The sequence below is a fragment of the Pongo pygmaeus genome, chromosome 9 (genome assembly GCF_028885625.2).
Source record: "Pongo pygmaeus isolate AG05252 chromosome 9, NHGRI_mPonPyg2-v2.0_pri, whole genome shotgun sequence".
Classification (NCBI taxonomy): Eukaryota; Metazoa; Chordata; class Mammalia; order Primates; family Hominidae; genus Pongo; species Pongo pygmaeus.
In genome coordinates, this window is record NC_072382.2 from 8778754 (window position 1) to 8798960 (window position 20207).

Below are 20207 nucleotides of genomic sequence, written 5' to 3' on the forward strand. Positions count from 1 at the left end.
CTTTCTCTCCTTCTGCCCACCTGTGACTTCTGCGTCCACCCTGCTTCAGAAGGGGCGTGGGCGCCTGGGGTGGTCGCCCCGACGGCTAGGAGGGTCTCTCCGCCTCGGGCTGAATTCCTGGGATCTGGAGTCTGGGCTGGGGTGAGCGTCCCCACACGGGAGGGAGGCGGGATCCGTCGGGAGAGCAGCTGGGCCAGGGTGGGAGTCCCGGCCCGGTCTGCGACCCTCCGCGTGTCCGTCCGTCTGTCTGTCCTTCGCCCCTCCGTCGCCAAGTCCCTATCGTTTCTCGGCCTGGGGAGCCCGGGGGGGTCCGGGCAGTGGAACCTGCCAGGTCCCTGGAGACCAGCCCTCGATCCCTTTGGCAAATGCGGCCAATAGAGACCTCGAGGTTCCGGGACGTGCGCGGGGTCAGGCTGCGGGCGACTCTCGCGACCCCACTCTCGGCCCCTAACGGCGCCCGCTGCCCGCCGGGGGCACCTGGGAGGCTGCAGGTGCCCGTTTCCTGTCGAGGGGCTGAGAGCACGTGTCGACAGGGGAGGGAAGGAGGGGCGTCCGTTCCGCCGAGTCACGGCGGCCGAGTCACGGCGGCTGAGTCACCCGGGGCGTCCCTCCCTTCCTGGCCCGGAGCGGCCCGGGCCCGGGAGTGGGAGATGCCGCCGGCGGTGTCTCGGACCCGGAACTGGGGTCACTGGGACGCCGGGCCCGCAGCGCTTGGGCTCGGGCTACCGCTGTCGGGACTTGCCTGGGCTTGTGGGGCGCTTCCCGGACGACTGGGCGCCCACACCCAGGGCTCAGCGGCAGAGCTCGAACCCACTTCTCTCAGAACACTGAGCCCCATCCCAACCCACTCCTCAGATAGCTGGCTGATAGAATGGGAACAGGGACGTCGTGCTGGGCGCTTGCTACATCATTTACCATATTTCACAGAATCAAAGACCTCATCGATTGAAAAAAAATCCACTATAACTTTATGCCACTAATTTTCTTTCCTTTTTTTTTTCTGAGACAGGGTCTCCCTCTGTTGCCCAGACTATAGAGCAGTAGCGCAATCACAGCTCACTGCAGCCTCAGCCTCCTGGGCTCAAGCAATCCTACTGAGATCCTAGCTGGGAAGCGACCTGGCCACAGGCACGCACCACCACACCCAACTAATTTTTTAATTTTTTTGTAGAAATGAAGTCTCACTGTGTTGCCCAGTGTGACCTCAAACTCCTGAGCTCAAGTGATCCTTCTACCTCAGCCTCCCAAAATGCTGGGTATGAGCCACCGTGCCTAGTCCACTAAAATTTTTTTAATTGCCAATTAAACTATGATTTCAGAGCTATTAAAGGGTACTTCTTAACATCAGTGAAATCCTGTAATCCTCACCTGTAACAATATTAAAAATGAGGAAACTGAGGCACATGGAGGTTAAATAACTTGCCCATGGTCACACAGCCAGTAAGTAGCTGAGAGCTGAGATTAGAATTGGGACAGCCTGCCATGCCAGGTGGCTAAAGCCTGTCATCTCAACACTTTGGGAGGCTGAGGTGGGTGGACTGCTTCAGCTCAGGAACTTGAGACCACCCTGGGCAACCTAGTGAGACCCTGTCTCTACAAAAAAATTTAAAAAAATTAGCCAGGCCGTGTGCGGTGTGGCTCATGCCTATAATCCCAGCACTGTGGTAGGCCAAGGCGGGTGGATCACCTGAGGTCAGGAGTTCAAGACCAGCCTGGCCAACATAGTGAAACCCCGTCTCTACTAAAAATACAAAAATTAGCCAGGCACAGTTGTGGGCGCCTGTAGTCCCAGCTACTTGGGAGGCTGAGGCAGGAGAATTGCTTGAATCCGGGAGGTGGAGGTTGCAGTGAGCCGAGATCCGGCTACTGCACTCCAACCTGGGCGACAAAGTGAGACTGTCTCAAAAAAAAAAAAAAAAAAAGAAAAGAAAAGAAAAAAAAATTAGCCAAATGTGGTGGTGCACGTCGGTAGTCCCAGCTACTTGGGAGGCTAAGGTGGGAGGATTGCTTGAGCCCGCAGGTCACTGTACTCCAGCCTGGGCGACAGAGTGAGACCCTGTCTCAAGAAAAAAAAAAAAAAAAAAAAAGCAATGGAATGGCCTGAACTCAGAGCAGTGACTCTTTTCTGCCTCAGCCCCTCTGCGCTGGGCACCTGCCACTTACCAGACTGTCGCACACATTCTCTCACCTGATTCTCACAGCCTCCCCGTGAGCTGGGAGCTGTAATTTATCCTCTTTGTGCAAACAGGTGCAGGAGTGGGTAAGAGCCAAGCTGCTGGGCTCAAATCCCATTTCCTACTCACTGGCTCTGTGTCTGTGGACAACTGTTCTCCCGTCTGAAAATGAAGATACTAGGCTGGGCGCGGTGGCTCATGCCTGTAATTCCACCACTTTGGGAGGCCGAGGTGGGTGGATCACCTGAGATTGGGAGCTGGAGACCAGCCTGGCAAACATGGTGAAACCCTGTCTCTATTAAAAATACAAAAATTAGCCGGGCGTGGTGGTGCACGCCTGTAATCCCAGCTACTCGGGAGGCTGGGGCAGGAGGATCACTCGAAGCTGGGAGGCGCAGGTTGCAGTGAGCCAAGATCATGCCACTACACTCCAGCCTGGGCAACAGAGTGAGACTCCATCTCAAAAAAAAAAAAAAGAAAGAAAAGAAAATGAAGATGTTACTGCTGTGCCAATGATATGAGTCAGTATTTGTAAAGTGGTTAGAACAGTTCCTGGCAGTTTATGCTTTATAAATGTTAGCTCTAATGGGGAAATGGGGGCACAGAGAGGTTATGTGACCTGCCCAAAGCCACACAGCTTATGAGCAGGGATTTGCCACCAGGTCAGTCTCTGACTGCCAAACTGTGCTCTTTTTGTTCCCAGAGCTAGCCTGTACATTGAAGGTAGACAGCAGTGTAGCCTCTGCCCAACGGAAGCCCCTCAATCCACATGGACCTCACCTGTGGCCTTCCATTTCTTATTCCTTAGAAGTTCCACCTGGTGCCAAGCATCAACACCATGAGTGGCAGTCAGGAGCTGCAGTGGATGGTACAGCCTCATTTCCTGGGGCCCAGCAGTTACCCCAGGCCTCTGACCTACCCTCAGTACAGCCCCCCACAACCCCGACCAGGAGTCATCCGGGCCCTGGGGCCGCCTCCAGGGGTACGTCGAAGGCCTTGTGAACAGGTAAGGCACAGAGGCATTGCAGTGGTTCCGACCCTGCCCAGGAGTGCTAGGGTGCAGAGAAGCTCCTGCCAGAAAGGAGAGCGCAGGCTTAGGAGGGGGTAAGGTAGGCTACGGGTGACTACTGTCCAAGGCTGAAAGTGATAGGAGCCCCACGGGAGGCCCAGAGGGTACAACAGTCACTTCTGGATCAGGGAAAGCTTCCTGGAGGTGGCATGTTAGCCTAGAAGGATGGGTAGGACTGGCAGAGGCAGAGAGGAAGGAAAGGACGTTCCAGGTAGAGGGGGTGGCAGGAGCAAGGATGGAGGCGGAGGCAAGAACATGTAAGGTGCACACACGGAATGGTGAGGGGGTCTCCACCTGCTGACATGCATAGAGGGGGCGCTTATGTTATCTGGGAGAGAACAGGAACAAGAGGGTTCCCTTCAGCTACTCCCTCAGTCTCAGTTTCCCTGTCTCATTTAATCCTCACAAAATCTCTCTGGGGAATGTACTCTGGTTTTCCCCATCTTCCGCCAAGGAAATGAAGGCACAGAGGGGTAGTCACTTGCCCAAGATCACACAAGTAGTGAGTAATGACACAGGACTGGCCTTGGCCCCAGGTCTATACATCTCTGAAGTCAGATCCTAACCACCAAACCAGGGCCAGGTGCAGTAGCTCATGCCTGTAATCCCAGCACTTTGAGAGACCTAGGCAGGAGGATCACTTGAGGCCAGGAGTTCAAGACTAGGCTGGGCAACATAGAGAGACCCTGTCTCTACCGAAAAAACAAAGTAAAATAAAACCCCCAAAACTAATCACCAAGCCACGCTGTCTCACTGGGAGCTAACAGAAGGCTCAAAGTAGAGGGAACTGACAATTCTTGGCTCCCCAAAGCCCTTACCAAAATAAGTGAGTAAGAGATGGCGAGTCTTTAAAGGAGTGGCTCATCTTTCCTCTCCCTGGGGCATTTTGGTGTGGGAGACTACAGCGGATGAGGTTAAAAAGCTCGGTCGGCAGGTAGAGGATGGGGAGAGAGGTTAGGGCCCTGGGAAAGATGAGAGATCAGCCAGGGACAGGTTTCCCAGAACAGAATGTCTGGCCTTTGTGGTGAGGAGGGACTGTGGTGTGAGCCACAGAAGCGGGCCAGGGGTAAACCCTCCTGTGCGTCCTTCCTTCAGCCTGGTCCTGAGAGTGACCCTTTGATCCTGGGTTCTCCAGGTAGGGCTGTGAGCTGTGAGTTGGATACTTTTGGTGAAATGGTCTCTCTCATCTGGCCTGTCACTCAATGTGGAATAGAGTGAGTGAGTTCTATGGGTTCTAAGTCCTGCTCTGGAACCATAAGCAAGTTATCCTCCCTGGGCTTCAGTTTTTCATGGAAAGTTGGGTTAAGAATCTAGTTTAAGGCCAGGCGGGGTGGCTCACACCTGTAATCCCAGCACTTTGGGAGGCCAAGGCGGGTGGATCATGAGGTCAGGAGATCGAGACCATCCTGGCTAACATGGTGAAACCCCGTCTCTACTAAAAAATACAAAAAATTAGCCGGGCTTAGTGGTGGGCGCCTGTAGTCCCAGCTACTTGGGAGGCTGAGGCAGAATAGTGTGAACCCGAGAGGCGGAGCTTGCAGTGAGCCGAGATTGCGCCACTGCACTCCAGCTTGGGCAACAGAGGGAGACTCCATCTCAAAAAAAAAAAAGAATCTATGTTTAAAAAAAAAAAAGAGGACAGCTGTGGTGACTCCCCCTGGTAATCCAAGCATTCTAGGAGGCCAGTGCAGGAGGATCCCTTGAGCCCATGAGTTCCAGACCAGCCTGGGCAACATAGTGAGACCCCGTCACTACACAAAAAAAAGAAAAAGAAAAAGAAAAAAAAAGGCCGAGCACAGTGGCTCATGCCGGTAATCCCAGCACTTTGGGAGGCTGAGGAGGGTGGATCACCTGAGGTTAAGAGTTCAAGACCAGCCTGGCCAACATGGTGAAACCTCGTCTCTACTAAAAATACAAAAATTACCCAGGTGTGGTGGTGCATGCCTGTAATCCCAGCTACTTGGGAGGCTGAGGCACGAGAATCACCTAAACCCAGTAGGTGGAGGTTGCAGTGAGCCAAGATTGGGCCAATGCACTCCAGCATGGGAAAGAGTGAGACTCTGTCTGAAAAAAAAAAAAAAAAAAATCTTTCCATATTCTCAGTGAAAAAACAAGAATCTATGTAAAGTACTTGGCTGGCACATAGTAGTTTTCCAATAAATTGCAACTTAATCAGCAGCACTCATTAGCCCCTCCTAGTGCTTACAGCTCATGGAAGAGGAGATGGTTGTCCAGAGATCCAGAAGGATGAGGGTCCTGCAAAGAGGGTGCTGAGAAGGAAAAGTCGCTTCTGGCTGGGGAATAAGAGGGCTTCCTGGAGGCAGGAGCATCTTAGTTGAGTCCTGGGAGATGAGGAGGGTTAGGGTTTGCGGAGGGGGAGGGCATTATGGGAGAGGAATGTGCACTAAAGCTAGGTGTGAGGAGGAAGTTTTACCAATCCAAGCAGACAGCGCCTCAGTGCAGGGAACTGGTTGGGTGCAGTGATCCCTAAATCACAGGCTGAGGGGGCCCTACCATGACCTCTGCCAGGGTCCTACCACTGGGCCACCGTGAGGGGCGAGTTCCAGGCAGCCAGTAGCCCAGGGTCCTCCTCACTGCCGGTCTCACCCCTAGATCAGCCCGGAGGAAGAGGAGCGCCGCCGAGTAAGGCGCGAGCGGAACAAGCTGGCTGCGGCCAAGTGCAGGAACCGGAGGAAGGAACTGACCGACTTCCTGCAGGCGGTGAGCACCAGCCCTGGTCCACTGAGCTCAGAGGGACCCTGTCTCCCAGAGCCCCCAGAGCCCCAGTATATGTAGCCCCCTTCCCACCATCCTAGCTCCTTGTCCGAGGGGCAGTCCTTCTGGGAAAATGATGACGAAAAATTGATTAGAAATTGGCTGCAGCATGTCTCACTCGCAGCAGAGCAGAGCTGAAGCTCAGCCAGCAATCTCCTTTTTCTTTGAGACAGAGTCTCACTCTGTCACCCAGGCTGGAGTGCAGTGACGAGATCTCGGCTCATGGCTCACTGTGACATCTGTCTCCCAGGCTCAAGCAATTCTCATGCCTCAGCCTGCTGAGTACCTGGGGCTACAGGCGCCTGCCTCCCTACCCGACTAATTTTTGTATTTTTAGTAGAGACGGGGTTTCGCCATGTTGGCCAGGCTGGTCTCAAACTCCTGGTCTCAAGTGATCCGCCCGCCTCAGCCTCCCAAAGTGCTGGGATTACAGGCCGAAGCCACTGCCTGGTGCCAGCAATCTCCTAAAACGTCTGGGCCTGATGGGAGTTGTGCCCATTTTCTCCCAGGGGCTCATGGGAGTTGTAGTCCAGACTTGCTGGGGACTCTCCACTGCCCCCCCCCACCCCCACCCAATCCCAGCTCCTCAGAACCCTGAGTCCAAACGTCTGAGGCTCTGGGGTATTTAGCCCTCACCTTCCTGACTCCTCTCCTGATCTTCTACAGGAGACTGACAAACTGGAAGATGAGAAATCTGGGCTGCAGCGAGAGATTGAGGAGCTCCAGAAGCAGAAGGAGCGCCTGGAGCTGGTGCTGGAAGCCCACCGACCCATCTGCAAAATCCCGGAAGGAGCAAAGGACGGGGACACAGGCAGTACCAGCGGCACCAGCAGCCCACCAGCCCCCTGCCGCCCTGTACCTTGTATCTCCCTTTCCCCAGGGCCTGTGCTTGAACCTGAGGCACTGCACACCCCCACACTCATGACCACACCCTCCCTAACTCCTTTCACCCCCAGCCTGGTCTTCACCTACCCCAGCACTCCTGAGCCCTGTGCCTCAGCTCATCGCAAGAGTAGCAGCAGCAGCGGAGACCCATCCTCTGACCCCCTTGGCTCTCCAACCCTCCTCGCTTTGTGAGGCGCCTGAGCCCTACTCTCTACAGATGCCACCCTAGCCAACGTCTCCTCCCCTTCCCCCACTGGTCCAGCTGGCCTGGACAGTATCCCACATCCAACTCCAGCAGCTTCTTCTCCATCCCTCTAATGAGACTGACCATATTGTGCTTCACAGTAGAGCCAGCTTGGGGCCACCAAAGCTGCCCACTGTTTCTCTAGAGCTGGCCTCTCTAGCACAATTTGCACTAAATCAGAGACAAAATATTTCCCATTTGTGCCAGAGGAATCCTGGCAGCCCAGAGACTTTGTAGATCCTTAGAGGTCCTCTGGAGCCCTAACCCCTTCCAGATCACTGCCACGCTCCCCATCACCCTCTTCCTGTGATCCACCCAACCCTATCTCCTGACAGAAGGTGCCACTTTACCCACCTAGAACACTAACTCACCAGCCCCACTGCCAGCAGCAGCAGGTGATTGGACCAGGCCATTCTGCCGCCCCCTCCTGAACCGCACAGCTCAGGAGGCGCCCTTGGCTTCTGTGATGAGCTGATCTGCGGATCTCAGCTTTGAGAAGCCTTCAGCTCCAGGGAATCCAAGCCTCCACAGCGAGGGCAGCTGCTATTTATTTTCCTAAAGAGAGTATTTTTATACAAACCTACCAAAAAGGAATAAAAGGCTTGAAGCTGTGGCCTGAGTGCCTCACTGGACCCAGAGGCCAATGGGAGAATATTTGGAGCCCTAGGTCCCAGCCTTAGCTCTACAGACTCACTGCATGACCTTGGACAAATTCTTTGATATTTTTGGACTTTGTCTTATCTGACAAGTGGGGCTACATCCGCTCGGCCTCATCTCCAGGACTGAGGGGAGACAGTCCTCTGGGGTAAAAGCGAAGAGGCTTACCGCCCCTCTCCCCGTGGGGGCCGACAGTGCTGCTGCGTGTGCCACGGGGGGGGGCGCTGTTATGCCCCCTTCCAGCCTCAGAGGAGGCGGCCGAGTGGTTCTAGGCCCCCAGCACCTGCTTCCTGCCCCATTGTCTTGGACAGGAAGGAGCCGGGAAGGGAGCTGGAGCCACTTCAGGGGCTGGATTACGGCCGGTCCCGGCGCCCGATGGGGGAAGTCTGGTTTACCACTGCCCCGCATCCCACCCCAGGCTTGAAGTAATGGGGGAATCATTAGTTCTGCAGTCCTGGATGGGAATGGTACCCTGTATCAGCACCCCACCCTCGCCCCAACCCCGGCGAGTACCAAACAGACGCTGCCCAGGCCGTGGGCTCCGCTTCCGTCCGGGTTTATTACCCCCAATCCAACCCCCAGCAAGTCCCTCCGCTCCAGCCTTCAGTCCCCCTGCTGCCCTGCCAGCAAGAGCGAGGGGCCCTTCTTGGTGTCAGGATTTCTTAGTCCATGCCAGCGGCCCCTCCTGCGCAGCCAGGAGGGCGTCCAGGTCCCGAGGTCCACAGCGGTCCTGGGGCTCGGGGAGCAATCCGGGCGGGCGTCGGCGTGGAGGAAGCAGTGCCTTCAGTCATCGGGGGAACAGGCCAGAGGCAACTGATCCGGACTGCCCACGCTGCCAGTGCTGGAGCTTCCATCACCTAGGTCGCGGGGCCCGCACGGGGGCAAGGCAAGCTCGGGTGCTGGCCCGGCTCCTGAGCCCCCCGCGCCGCCGGGGCCGCCGCGGGGGCCCCATTCTTCGCCCAGCGCCAGACAGAGCTCCTTAAGCGCCAGGTTCTCCCGCAGCAGCTCCTCCTGGCGGCCCTCCAGCTCGGCCAGCTTCTGCCAACAGCCGCCCAGGTCCTCGCGCACGGCCCGGGATGCTTGGGTCCCGAAGAGCTGCCACTGGCGCGCGGCGCGCCGCCCGCGCTGGCGCTCCGAGTCCAGGAAGCAGCAGAGGTCGCGCAGCTCACGGTTCTCTGCCTGCAGACGCCGGTTGAGCTGCTTGAGCTCGCGGATCTCGCCCAGGTGGCCCTGCAGCTGCCGATTCACCTCCTGCATGAGGCGGCCGCGCTGCACCAGTGCCGCCAGGCGCGCCGCCTCCTCCCGCCGCAGGCGCCGCACTAGCTCTTCCTTGCCCAGCGCCGCCATCTCCTCGTCCGTCAGCTCCTCCAGGCCGCCTGCCTCGGCCTCCATGGCTGGTCAGGCCGCTGGAGCATCGCCCGCCCGCCGCCGCGGCCCAGGAGCCCCACGTCGGGCCCGGCGCCACTCAGGCTCGAGCTCCGGCTCCGCGCGCGGCAGGCAGTGGCCGAGGCAGCGTAGGCTGCAGCAGCTACCCTGGCTGGGCACGCGGCAGGGCGCGCGCCGGGGCGGGGCCGCATGACGTTATGGAAGGACAGCCAGTCCGGTGAAACGTCCCCGGAAAGGGGCGGGGCCTGAGCTCAGGGTTCCCCCCCCCCTTCCCCACCCACTCCGGGTGTTACTGATCCTCGATGTCAAGGAACCCGCGCGTCATCGCCCTCCGCATCGGTCTCAACCCGAAACTAGGAGCTTCGAACCTCCAAGTACTGGATCGCCCCAAGCTTGAGCCTAGGCCTCTCGGCTCTTCTGAGAACCAAGATTCAGGCGTCCGCCCCTGACTCCTGCCCATCCCCCACAGAAGTCAGATGGACCGCTCTCCAGTCCCTCTTTACCTTTGATCAGATTCGGAAGTCTCGGCCCACTAAGGATCGCTCCTGGTTCCTCGGAACCCTGAGTCCAAACGTCCTAGCTCACCAATAGACTACCCTCCCTCCCAGGGAGCGTTTCCGGCCTGGGGGGAGGAACATACAGGATTCGTTTGTTCAACAAACGTTTTTTATGTGCAAGGCCCATGCAGAAATAAATTTAACCAAAATACTGATTCCATCCTCAAGGAGGTCGCAGTCTGTCCGGGAAGACAAGCTGTGTTAAGCAAGAAATAAATCCGGGAGGCGTATGGTCTGAGGGTCCTTAAGAGGGTTCCCAAAAGAGATGCTATCCAAGAGGCTCTGGTAGATCCATATGACTTTGCCAAGTAAAGAGCTATTTCAGGGAGAGAGAATAACATGGTGAAAGACACTGGTGCCCGAAAGAGCCTAGCTGCTTTAGGAACAGTGAGGATAGCTTGATGGTTTTTGAAAAGCACATGTGTCGAGAAAATGCTAAGAGAGAGAGAGCGAGGCTTCAAAGGTAGGTAAAAGCCAGATTCTTAAGAACTTCCAGTACCAGGTTGGAGCATTTCCAAAGGCCACTAAGGATGTTAAGCAAGGGAGTAACATTTTAAAATATGCCTTTAACTGGCCAAATGGTGAAACCCCGTTCCTACTAAAAATACAAAAATTAGCCGGGCGTGGTGGGAGGAGCCTGTAATCTCAGCTACTCCGGAGGCTGAGGCAGAGAACTGCTTGAACCTGGGAGGCGGAGGTTGCAGTGAGCCGAGATCGCTCCACTGCACTCCAGCCTGGGCGACAGAGCGAGACTCTGTCTCGAAAAAAAAAAAAATGTATTTAAAAAGATTGGGCTGATCTGTGTGGGCCGGACCCTGCGGGGAGGGGACATAAACAGGGAGATTAGTAACTGTGTCAAGGAGCAAGGAGAGCTAAGCAGAAAGACGGCTAGGGCAGCATCAGTGGGGGTGGAGAGGACAAACAGATACTAGGCAGCATCAGTGGGGGTGGAAGGGACAAACAGATACTAGAAATATTCGGGAGGCGAATCAGCCGAACTGAATGTGGGGAGAGAGGAGTCTGGAAGAACGCCCAGGTTTCTCGTATGAGAACTGGTGGATGTTACGGCTGTCACTGAGATAGGGACGCAGGAAAGAAACAAATGGGGAGAGGGAGAGGTCTGTCTAGAATATGTTGAGCTTTTGAGGGGCTTACGGGAAGAGTGTGGACAGACTTGGCTGATAGGCGGCCCCTCCGGATGTGGACTTCCAGGCAGAGCTCCGAGGGGCAGAATTAGAGACGTCAGTAGCTCGTGGGGGTGGGGGTGGGGGTGGGGTTAAAACCAGGTGGGAGCAGGTGCCCCAAACCCAGGAGAGGTGCTCATGCGCAGGATGGACAAACCGGTCTCCAGCAAGAGCCCGAGGAAGTCGGGTCATACCCCATTTTTGCGGAGATTTAGGATAGAGCCCTGTGAAACCTCTAAGTTTAGGATACAGGTCAAACTTAGGAGGTCCCGAAGAGGGCAGAGAAGGTGGGAGAAAAGCCAGGAGGAAGTGAGGGGAGAAGTTACGGGGACCTAGGCACTCCCTTCGTGCTCCTGCAGACGGCCGGGGAGGGAGACAGGACGCAGGAGCCCGGGACTCCCCCTCCCGGCGGGAGGAAGCGGTGCTTCTCCGTGCAGGCCTCCGCCTCTCTTCCCTCGCCGCTCCCGCCCCGTCCCCGCCCCGACTGGCTGTGTCCCGGAAGTGGTCATAAGCTGGGTCCCGATGCCGGGAGCGGAATCTCGGCGCTCCCGGAAGTGGCCCGGAGGCTGTGCGCCAGTCCCGAGCAGTGCTCGCTCCTGCTCGGGGCGCTGCGGCCCCGGGCGTCGCCATGACCAGCGAGCTGGACATCTTCGTGGGGAACACGACACTTATCGACGAGGACGTGTATCGCCTCTGGCTCGATGGTTACTCGGGTCCGTGAGGGGCGTGTGGGGAAGCCAGTCGGCGGAGCGGTTGTGTTGAATGGGAGAGGGGGCGGGGCTAGGACTTGGGCATCCTTTAGGGAAGTGGGCGAGCGCCTGGGAATAAGAGGTGTTATAGGGGTCGGGGATGGAATCCCTTAACGGCCTCTGGCGTCGGCGGGGCGGGGCCTGATGCTAGCGTCCACTTTCCAGTGACCGACGCGGTGGCCCTGCGGGTGCGCTCGGGAATCCTGGAGCAGACGGGCGCCACGGCAGCGGTGCTGCAGAGCGACACCATGGACCATTACCGCACCTTCCACATGCTCGAGCGGCTGCTGCACGCGCCGCCCAAGCTACTGCACCAGCTCATCTTCCAGATTCCGCCCTCCCGGCAGGCACTACTCATCGAGAGGTGCTCACCCTGTGGGATGGTGGAGACATCAACCAGTCTGACTGTATACCCATTTTGCCGGCTGAAACAGGCCCAGGGAGGGATGGGACTTACCCAGCCATCAGAAAGTTGACAGTAGAAGGGGTCAGACCCAGGCCCTGCCAGGCCCCGCCAGACCCCCTTTCCTCTCTTTTATGGAGGGTCAGTGGTGTTCTCTGACTCCACAAGGTACTATGCCTTTGATGAGGCCTTTGTTCGGGAGGTGCTGGGCAAGAAGCTGTCCAAAGGCACCAAGAAAGACCTGGATGACATCAGCACCAAAACAGGCATCACCCTCAAGAGCTGCCGGAGACAGGTAGGCACTGCACCCACACGGACACAGCATCCCATCTACACTTCACTCCCTCCCTTTGGCCACTGGTCCAGCTCCAGCCTCTGATTGTGGCAGCAGCTTCATACCTAGTCTTCTCCTCCCTTCCCCTTTCCCCTCCTTTTTTTTTTTTTTTTTTTTCCAAGATGGAGTCTTGCTCTGTGGCCCAGGCTGGAGTGCAGTGGCGTGACCTTGGCTCACTGCAACCTCCGCCTCCTGGGTTCAGGTGATTCTTGTGCCTCAGCCTCTGCAGTAGCTGAGATTACAGACGCCCGCCCCCACACCCGGCTAATTTTTGTATTGTTAGTAGAGACAGGGTTTCACCATGTTGGCCGGGCTTGTCTTGAACTCCTGGCCTCAAGTGATCATCCGCCTCGGCCTCCCAAAGTGCTGAGATTACAGGCGTGAGCCACCGTGCCTGGCTCCTTGTTGTGCCTTCCAAGCTATCCTGTACCGTATGGCCAGAGTGACCTTTCAGAATGACCTGAAAGTTTATCAGACCCCTGATAAACTTTCATTGGCTCCCACTGCCTCCTGGGTAGCAGCTGCACTCCTTGGCTTTGACCTATGGGCTGTCCTGTGATCTCATCACTGCAGACCTCTCTAGGCTTACGTTTCTCCAGCCCCAGGCTTTCCTTTACTCATGTTGCTTCTACCTGGAGGGTACTGTTCTTGGCAATATCTACCCCTTGAAATCCAAGACAGGAGGTGAGATGCCACCTTCTCCACAAGCCTTTTTGGTACGCCAGGAAGAAGTAACCCTTCTGGGTCTTTGATGCCTTTCTTTTGTATCTCCTGTGCGCTTTCTGTTTATAGCTTAGCATTTGTTTTTTATTTTTTAGTTCCTAGGGCTTAGCCAGGAAAGTCTCTTCCAACTCAAACTTGTGAAGATCTGGAGAGCATGGTGCTAAAATGGGGTTGGATTTAGAGATAAGATTGAGTAAACATTTATCCAAGGCAAGATACGGCAGGAGCTGCTAAGCATTTGAGTTGATAACAAGTACTAATAACTAATAGTTGGTTGAAGGAATAAAAAATGCTAAATCAGCATCTGCTGACTGGATAGGTGGATGGGGAAGGGAGAGATGTTCAGTAAGTGGTTTATTGGGTGAACGACACAGTGGACACTCTGACCAGTCCTCTCTTCTACCCTAACTGCCCTGCAGTTTGACAACTTTAAGCGGGTCTTCAAGGTGGTAGAGGAAATGCGGGGCTCCCTGGTGGACAATATTCAGCAACACTTCCTCCTCTCTGACCGGTTGGCCAGGTGAGGAGCTAGCCACCTCCCCATCCCACACACTACTTCCTGGGCCCTGAGGCTCGTCCACCTTCCCTACCCCAAACCTTCTGACCTCCTGACTATGCTGGGGGAATGATTATCCCACTTTTGGCCTGTACTTTTTTTTTTTTTTTTTTTTTTATCAGACGGAGTTTCACTCTTGTTGCCCAGGCTGGAATGCAATGGTGCAATCTCGGCTCACTGCAACCTCTGCCTCCTGGTTCAAGCAATTCTCCTGCCTCAGCCTCCCGAGTAGCTGGGATTACAGGCTTGAGCCACCACACCCAGCTTGGTCTGTACTTTGGACCAGACTGACCTGCATTCAAAGCACAGTCCAGCAATTTCCAGTTGGGCTGTTGAGAGGTGCCATATGTAAAGCCCATGGCGCAGCCCTGGCACTTAGGAAGTGTTCAGTAAATAGTAACTGTTACCCTTATGGTCTCCCACTGTATCCACTAGTAAACTTGGGCTGGAACCTTCTCTTTGCACAGATGGGGAAGGGGGCATAGAGAAGTGACTTGAGACACGTCACACAGTGACTTAAGGCAGAGAGAGGCCAGAACTCGGACACCCAGCTGAGGTTGCAGGTGGGAGCTGCTTCCTAAGAAGGAATTTCAAGCCCTAAGAGGACCCTCCTCTCTTCTGTGCAGGGACTATGCAGCCATCGTCTTCTTTGCTAACAACCGCTTTGAGACAGGGAAGAAAAAACTGCAGTATCTGAGCTTCGGTGACTTTGCCTTCTGCGCTGAGCTCATGATCCAAAACTGGACCCTTGGAGCCGTCGGTGAGGCCCCCACTGACCCAGGTGCCTGGACGCCTCCCCATCCTCAGGACCTGATTCCCCACCAGTAGTTTCTCCCACAGGCCCCCAGTTCCTGGCATCTGCTCCTATTCACGGCCCCCACCCAGCCCACCCAGGCTCCCCCTGCCCATAGACTGTTTTCCCCACACACACCTTGTCTGCAGACAAAGGGCCCATTGCCTCTCTGTGGCCCGGGGCATGTCACTCCATGTCTCTGACACTCCATTTCCTCTTCTGTCCCCAGGGGGGAAATGAGGTGGTGGGTGAGGAAAGGCTTAGGCTATCACAGGAGGGGTTTTTATCACCCACCCCAACCCCCTTCATGGCCTCACAGACTCACAGATGGATGACATGGACATGGACTTAGACAAGGAATTTCTCCAGGACTTGAAGGAGCTCAAGGTGCTAGTGGCTGACAAGGACCTTCTGGACCTGCACAAGAGGTGACCTTGTAGAGGGGCCATGGGGCGGGGCCTGTAGTAGGGGCCCAGGTGGCTATAGGCATGACCCTGTCTCTCTGCAGCCTGGTGTGCACTGCTCTCCGGGGAAAGCTGGGCGTCTTCTCTGAGATGGAAGCCAACTTCAAGGTCTGTGGTCCCATCCAGCCTCTGACCCTTGGCATCTTCAGCCTCCAGTTCGCCACCCCTACCGGGCAGCTCTGCCCCTGCCAGGGATTGGCCGGCAGGTGGTGCTGCTGCTCCCTCTGGTGGCCGCTGACGGGAGCAGCTCATAAACAATGGGGACTTGGGTTGATGGAGGGAGGTGGATAGATCTGGGGAGGGGCCTGCTTCTCCTCCCCCAGCTTCTGTGCTCAGCTCCCAACTTCTGGGGCAGAAAGCAGAACTCCCAGGATCCCTGCCCCACAGAACCTGTCCCGGGGGCTGGTGAACGTGGCCGCCAAGCTGACCCACAATAAAGATGTCAGAGACCTGTTTGTGGACCTCGTGGAGAAGGTGAGCTGTCGTGCTCTCTGACGCCCAACCTGGTCTGCCCCTGGCCTATACAAGCGCTAAGTATTCTCTTGGGCCCGCAGTTTGTGGAACCCTGCCGCTCCGACCACTGGCCACTCAGCGACGTGCGGTTCTTCCTGAATCAGTATTCAGTGTCTGTCCACTCCCTCGATGGCTTCCGGTGAGCAGCCCTGTCCTCCTGTCCAGCTTGGCCTTGCCCCAGCCTGCCACCTGCCAGGACCTCGCCTCCTGCAGACTCAAGGTTCCCCATTCTGCTACCCTAGGGGTGAGACCAAAGTCTCTGGACCAAAGCTCTGGCTCTCCCTCTTAGAAGCTGTGTGATTTGGGGCAGGTTTCTTAACCTCTCCATGCCTCAGTCTCCTCATATACAAACTGGGGTTCATCATGAGAAGAATTGTAAGAATTTTCTAAGGGCGAAATGAATGAAGGTGTAGAAAGCACTCAGGGCAGGGCCTCCATCACGGTGAGTGTTGTGAAAACTCAGCTGTCACTGTTCCTGTTCTTGCAGACACCAGGCCCTCTGGGACCGCTACATGGGCACCCTCCGTGGCTGCCTCCTGCGCCTGTATCATGACTGAGGACCCTCCCAACGCTCCGCCCACACTGACAATAAAGTTGCTCTGAGTTTGGAGACTGGTCCTGCTCCGGGGAGCAAGTGGGGGGCGTGCAGATGTGCCTGTGTCTGTCTCTGAGCACCTGGTGTCCGTGTACAAGGATGGATGTGTACAGTGGCCCCTTGGGAACTGGGACATATCTCAGGGAATGGTGTCTGTGCTCGGCCCATCCACCAGAAGAGTCCGCTCACAAGCCAGAGGTCTTGTCTTGGTTTATTCAGGCTGTATTGAGATTGGGAGGATGGGCAAAAACCTGGGGGTGGGGCTGGCAAGGAGGCAGTTGGCCTAACAGGACAGAGCTGAGGGGGCCAGGTGGGTTCAGGGAGGGCAGGAGACTCGGGGCTTCATATCCGGTTTCTGCACACGGGCAGTGAGCGGGAACTTGGTGATGCCACAGGTATTGCTCCCTCGGTGCAGCCGGAAATAGCCCTAGGAGGTTAGGGGACATAGGGGCGGGAAGGTGGGAAGAGGCCTGTTCTGCCTTGCCCCCTCCCCCAATAGATCACACTCACCTTCTCTCCCCATTGGGCCCCCCAGGAGTTCTTGAGGATCCAGTATGGGGTGGGGTGTGGAGGCTGAGGCTGAGACTGGGATAAGACTGTCTCTGCCCATATCCCCTCCTCTGACTTGACGTTGCCAAAACCCACCAGCAGGACAGAGTGGTCCACAAGCTGGGGGTCACAGGTGGTGGGTGTGGCCTTGATCACACCTTTCCGGTATAGCTGCAGGGGGTGGGGGCCGAGGGGCTAAGTGTGGGGCCAAGTCTCCGGTATGCCCCTCCTGTATCAGCTCCCCCATCTCACCTGAAGGAGCTTCATGTTGATGGTCACGGTGATGGGGCCATAAGTGGCCAGGTACTGGGCAATTCCTGGGGACGGGAGCATCATCAGACCCTTGGCATGTGGGTGTGTGGGTCTCTCTCGCTCCTTCGCTCCCCCGACCCCCTCTTGTCTTCTAGCCCAGTAGCCCAGCGTGTCTGCCTCTGCCCCGGTGTCTGTCCCTGCCATCCGCCCGTGTCCCTGCCCTGCCCGCACTGTGCTCGTTGTTCTGCAGCATGATGAAGTCCTGGATCCAGGCCACCTTCTGGTACTTCTTGGGGTGGCACCTGTGGGCTCTGACTTTGCCCTGGAATGGGTAGTCCTTTTCACTGGCCAGGCCGCCTGCAGATAAGCAAGACAAGGGAGGAGGCTCCACTCCTCCCCACCCTGTCCGCCTGCAGATGTCCAGAGTGGTGGGGCAGTGCACTCACTGTTGTTGAGGACAGTTATGAATGCGTCCCAGACGAAGCCACCATGGCAGCCATCCCCACAGCGGCCACAGTCCAGCAGTTCTGGTGCAAGAAGGGACATTGTGGGTGACCAGGCCCCTAGGCCTCCCTCCCCTGTCACATGCGCACCCTCTCCCAACCCTACCCTGCACGGAGACGTCCATGAAATCCCAGAAATTGATGCGCCACAGCGTCTCTATGTTGCCTGCCGCTGCCATGGCCCAGCAGCAGTTGCAGTTTTTCTGGAGGGCGAGAGGGTGGGGCGGGGCTAGGTGTTCGGCCATGCCCCTCTCCCTCCCACCACTTAGCTGAATTCGAGCGAGCTGGGTAGGGGCAGATACCTGGTCCTTGATGGGTGAGATGGCGCCGGCCACCTTCCGCCAGTCACAGGTGAAAGGTACTGACTCCTCCAGCTCTTCAGACCTTATTTCTCTGCCCATGCTGGGGACCCCTCCAGCTGCCCTCCGATAGCCATAGAGCTGACCAAACTCCTCCTCTGGGGAACAGACAGGGCCACTGAGGTCTCCGTTTTGACCCTTCTCCCTGTTCTGCCTCTCCCACTCCAGCTGTTGGTCCCATAATTCCCTGAGGGGCAAAAAGGCAAGGATAGGCCTGGCGTGGTGGCTCACGCCTATAATCCCAGCACTTTGGGAGGCCAAGGTGGGTGGATCACTTGAGGTCAGGAGTCCGAGACCCCATCTCCACAAAAAGTAGAAAAATTAGCTGGGTGTGGTTGTGCTGGCTTGTAGTCCCAACTACTTAGAAGGCTGAGAAGTCGGGGGAATTGCTTGAGTCTAGGAGGTGGAGGCTGAGTGAGCTGTGATTGCACTATTGTACTGCAGCCTGGACAACAGAGCAAGACTCTCTCAAAAAGGCAAGGGTGCCAAGCCTAGAGAGGCTGGGCTCCCTGCTGGGTGCTTCCCTGCAGCTGCTGCGCTGGCCCCTAGGCTGGGCTAGGACACAGGACTGCAGAGATTCTGCCCCTGCACTGGGTGATTTGATACCAGCACCCAAGCCCCTGGTCCTCAGGGAAACGAATTTCCTTCCCTGGGGAGTGAAAATTGAAGGTCCGCTTGGTTCAGCTGCCAATGTCCCTGGGGAGACCGCTTCCGCAACCACCACCTACGAGCCAGAAAGGTTAATGGTACCTGTGAGGTCACTGAATGGAGTCACCCCAAACTCAGCTGTGCCCAAGTCCTCCTCCTGCAGCCTCTGAGCCTGGGCCAGGTTGTTAGCAAAGATGTCCAAGCGGTGAGCGTGCTCTGGACCAAGAGGGAGTTGTCCTAGGCTGACTCCCAAGCCCTTAGGGGCAGGAAGTAGCCGCTGGCTGGGCACCCTTCCACCCACACCCACCCAGTTGAGCACTGGCTCCTTTCCTGTAGCCCCCACAAGGCCCCACTGCAGATACCCAGGCCCAGGAAGTGGTTACCCAGCCCACCGAGGGTTGGGTTTTCCCCAGAGGCAGCCAGAGGACCATCTCTGGCCACCCTAGGTGGGAAGCCAGGCAAGGGGTCTGGTGGCGGTGACTCAAGGAAAGGATGTGTGGCTGGAGACCAGCTTCCTGTGAGGCCACCTTCTTTACACCTCTGACCACAGGAGGAGAGCTGGAACATGGCAGGGAGAGGAGACGACAGGGCACGGGCAGCCTGGGCTAAAAGGCACACACAGATCACCCCCCTAGAGAGATCAGCACAGCGAGAGGGCAGGGGCAGGGGTTAGATCATGAGCTACAGAAGAAGTCCCCAACGTGGGGAGAAAATGGGTGTCCTTGGGTGTTTGCTGAATGAGCAAATGACTAGGTGGTGGCCCCCTGCCCACTGCCTAGAATCGCAGGGAACTGGCTCTGGAGCCAGGGGATCACGTAGGCCTAGGGCAGGACCCCACCCCCTGCCACTGCCCTCCAGATCCATAGCAAAGAATGATCCTGGACCCACTCATGCCTTCGGGAAACCAGGGAACACACCCCCAGCCCTGGCCTGTCCTGCTGAGTGGCCTTGGCCATGCCTGTTCCCCACCCTGAGCTTCGATTTCTTCATCTATTACAAAGCGGGATGGCTGGGCTCTGTGGCTTACACCTGTAATCCCAGCCCTTTGGGAGGCCGAGGCAGGCGGATCACCTGAGGTCAGGAGTTCAAGACCAGCCTGGCCAACATGGTAAAACCCGGTCTCTACTAAAAATGTAAAGGTTAGCCAAGTGTGGTGATGCATGCCTGTAATCCCAGCTACTCAGAGGCTGAAGCAGGAGAATCGCTTGAACCCGGGAGGTGGAGGTTGCCGTGAGCCAAGATGACACCATTGCACTCCAGCCTGGTCAACAAGAGTGAAACTCCGTCTCAAAAAAAAAAAGTGGGGGCTTGGACTGGAGATGTATGTGCCCTGTGATACCTTCTGGGCTCAAGTAACTCCGGTTGAACTGGATCTGGAACAACTTGAAGGCCTCTTTCAGCTCTAGCGGCTGGGGACCTAGGTCCTGGCAAGGAACCAAGGGTGGAGAGGGGCAGTGGGCAGAGGAATCATTGCTGGGGCCCCACCTTAGCTCCCAGCCGTGCAAGGACTGGGCTAGGGGTCAGCCAGTTAGCCTTTTCTGTCTTCCCATGTGCCCTTGGGCACGTCAGCCCCCTCTCCAGCCTCAATGATTCCCTCTGAAAAATGAGAATGACAGGCCAGCTGTTTCTGAAGGGGTGACCCCAGGTGTGGGACTGGCATAGGTAAGGGTTTGGGAGCACTTACCTGGGCCCTAAGGGAGCCTGTGATGCCTTGGGCTAGGCCTGCCACCAACAGGGCCAGGAGGCAGGAGGAGTGGGCAGTCAGGGCCATGCCGGTGCAGTCTGGAGTGGCATGGAGGCAGGAAGCCGTGCAGATCGAGGAGGAGGGTGTGAGG

The 20207-nt window shown here is 56.7% G+C and overlaps 4 protein-coding genes and 1 long non-coding RNA gene across 7 annotated transcripts in view; 2 read left to right on the forward strand and 3 right to left on the reverse strand.

Annotated features, from left to right (window-relative positions):
* Nucleotides 1-3002, reverse strand: part of LOC134740311 (uncharacterized) — a 22776-nt gene extending 19774 nt beyond the window's left edge. The window contains exon 1 of the long non-coding RNA XR_010127684.1: nt 21-3002. This is a non-coding gene — a long non-coding RNA (uncharacterized LOC134740311). The remainder of the gene's footprint in view (nt 1-20) is intronic.
* The window catches only part of FOSL1 (FOS like 1, AP-1 transcription factor subunit), an 8679-nt gene extending 919 nt beyond the window's left edge, over nt 1-7760 (forward strand). The window contains exons 2-4 of the mRNA XM_054440628.2: nt 2983-3180; nt 5857-5964; nt 6685-7760. Of these exons, the coding sequence (XP_054296603.1) occupies nt 2983-3180; nt 5857-5964; nt 6685-7095 (717 nt within the window). The 3' untranslated portion in view covers nt 7096-7760. The remainder of the gene's footprint in view (nt 1-2982; nt 3181-5856; nt 5965-6684) is intronic.
* Nucleotides 7761-8344: 584 nt separating this feature from the next.
* On the reverse strand, nt 8345-9196 carry CCDC85B (coiled-coil domain containing 85B). The gene has a single exon (XM_054440629.2). It carries the CDS (start codon nt 9194-9196, stop codon nt 8588-8590), a length of 609 nt encoding a protein of 202 aa, XP_054296604.1. The 3' UTR covers nt 8345-8587.
* Nucleotides 9197-10828: 1632 nt separating this feature from the next.
* Nucleotides 10829-16076, forward strand: FIBP (FGF1 intracellular binding protein). 2 transcript variants are annotated; one of them, XM_054440634.2, is made up of 10 exons: nt 10829-11644; nt 11846-12044; nt 12252-12378; nt 13560-13660; nt 14323-14456; nt 14809-14917; nt 14998-15061; nt 15341-15427; nt 15508-15605; nt 15954-16076. In XM_054440634.2, exons 1-10 carry the CDS (start codon nt 11560-11562, stop codon nt 16021-16023), a joined length of 1074 nt encoding a protein of 357 aa, XP_054296609.2. In that variant the 5' UTR covers nt 10829-11559; the 3' UTR covers nt 16024-16076. The 2 variants fall into 2 exon arrangements, with proteins under 2 accessions (XP_054296609.2, XP_054296608.2); XM_054440633.2 differs by having other exon boundaries at nt 11279-11644; nt 14323-14477.
* Nucleotides 16077-16254: 178 nt separating this feature from the next.
* On the reverse strand, nt 16255-20207 carry CTSW (cathepsin W). Of its 2 annotated transcripts, XM_054440630.1 has the most exons (10): nt 20057-20207; nt 19712-19796; nt 18475-18588; nt 17668-17822; nt 17472-17568; nt 17309-17389; nt 17094-17219; nt 16863-16927; nt 16572-16781; nt 16255-16488 (listed from the first exon to the last, which is right to left on the reverse strand). In XM_054440630.1, exons 1-10 carry the CDS (start codon nt 20141-20143, stop codon nt 16378-16380), a joined length of 1131 nt encoding a protein of 376 aa, XP_054296605.1. In that variant the 5' UTR covers nt 20144-20207; the 3' UTR covers nt 16255-16377. The 2 variants fall into 2 exon arrangements, with proteins under 2 accessions (XP_054296605.1, XP_054296606.1); XM_054440631.1 differs by lacking the exon at nt 18475-18588 and having other exon boundaries at nt 16266-16488.

Excerpts from the sequence above, each read along its gene's own strand:
- CTSW (XM_054440630.1), bottom strand. The coding sequence starts at position 20,143 with ATGGCCCTGACTGCCCACTCCTCCTGCCTCCTGGCCCTGTTGGTGGCA. Across the intron at positions 17,823-18,474 it reads TCCATTCAGTGACCTCACAG|AGGAGGAGTTTGGTCAGCTC; the intron begins GTACCATTAACC and ends TCTGTTCCCCAG. Across the intron at positions 16,782-16,862 it reads TCAACATGAAGCTCCTTCAG|CTATACCGGAAAGGTGTGAT; the intron begins GTGAGATGGGGG and ends CACCCCCTGCAG.
- CCDC85B (XM_054440629.2), bottom strand. The coding sequence starts at position 9,196 with ATGGAGGCCGAGGCAGGCGGCCTGGAGGAGCTGACGGACGAGGAGATG.
- FIBP (XM_054440633.2), top strand. The coding sequence starts at position 11,560 with ATGACCAGCGAGCTGGACATCTTCGTGGGGAACACGACACTTATCGAC. Across the intron at positions 14,478-14,808 it reads TGAGGCCCCCACTGACCCAG|ACTCACAGATGGATGACATG; the intron begins GTGCCTGGACGC and ends ATGGCCTCACAG. Across the intron at positions 15,062-15,340 it reads AGATGGAAGCCAACTTCAAG|AACCTGTCCCGGGGGCTGGT; the intron begins GTCTGTGGTCCC and ends CCTGCCCCACAG.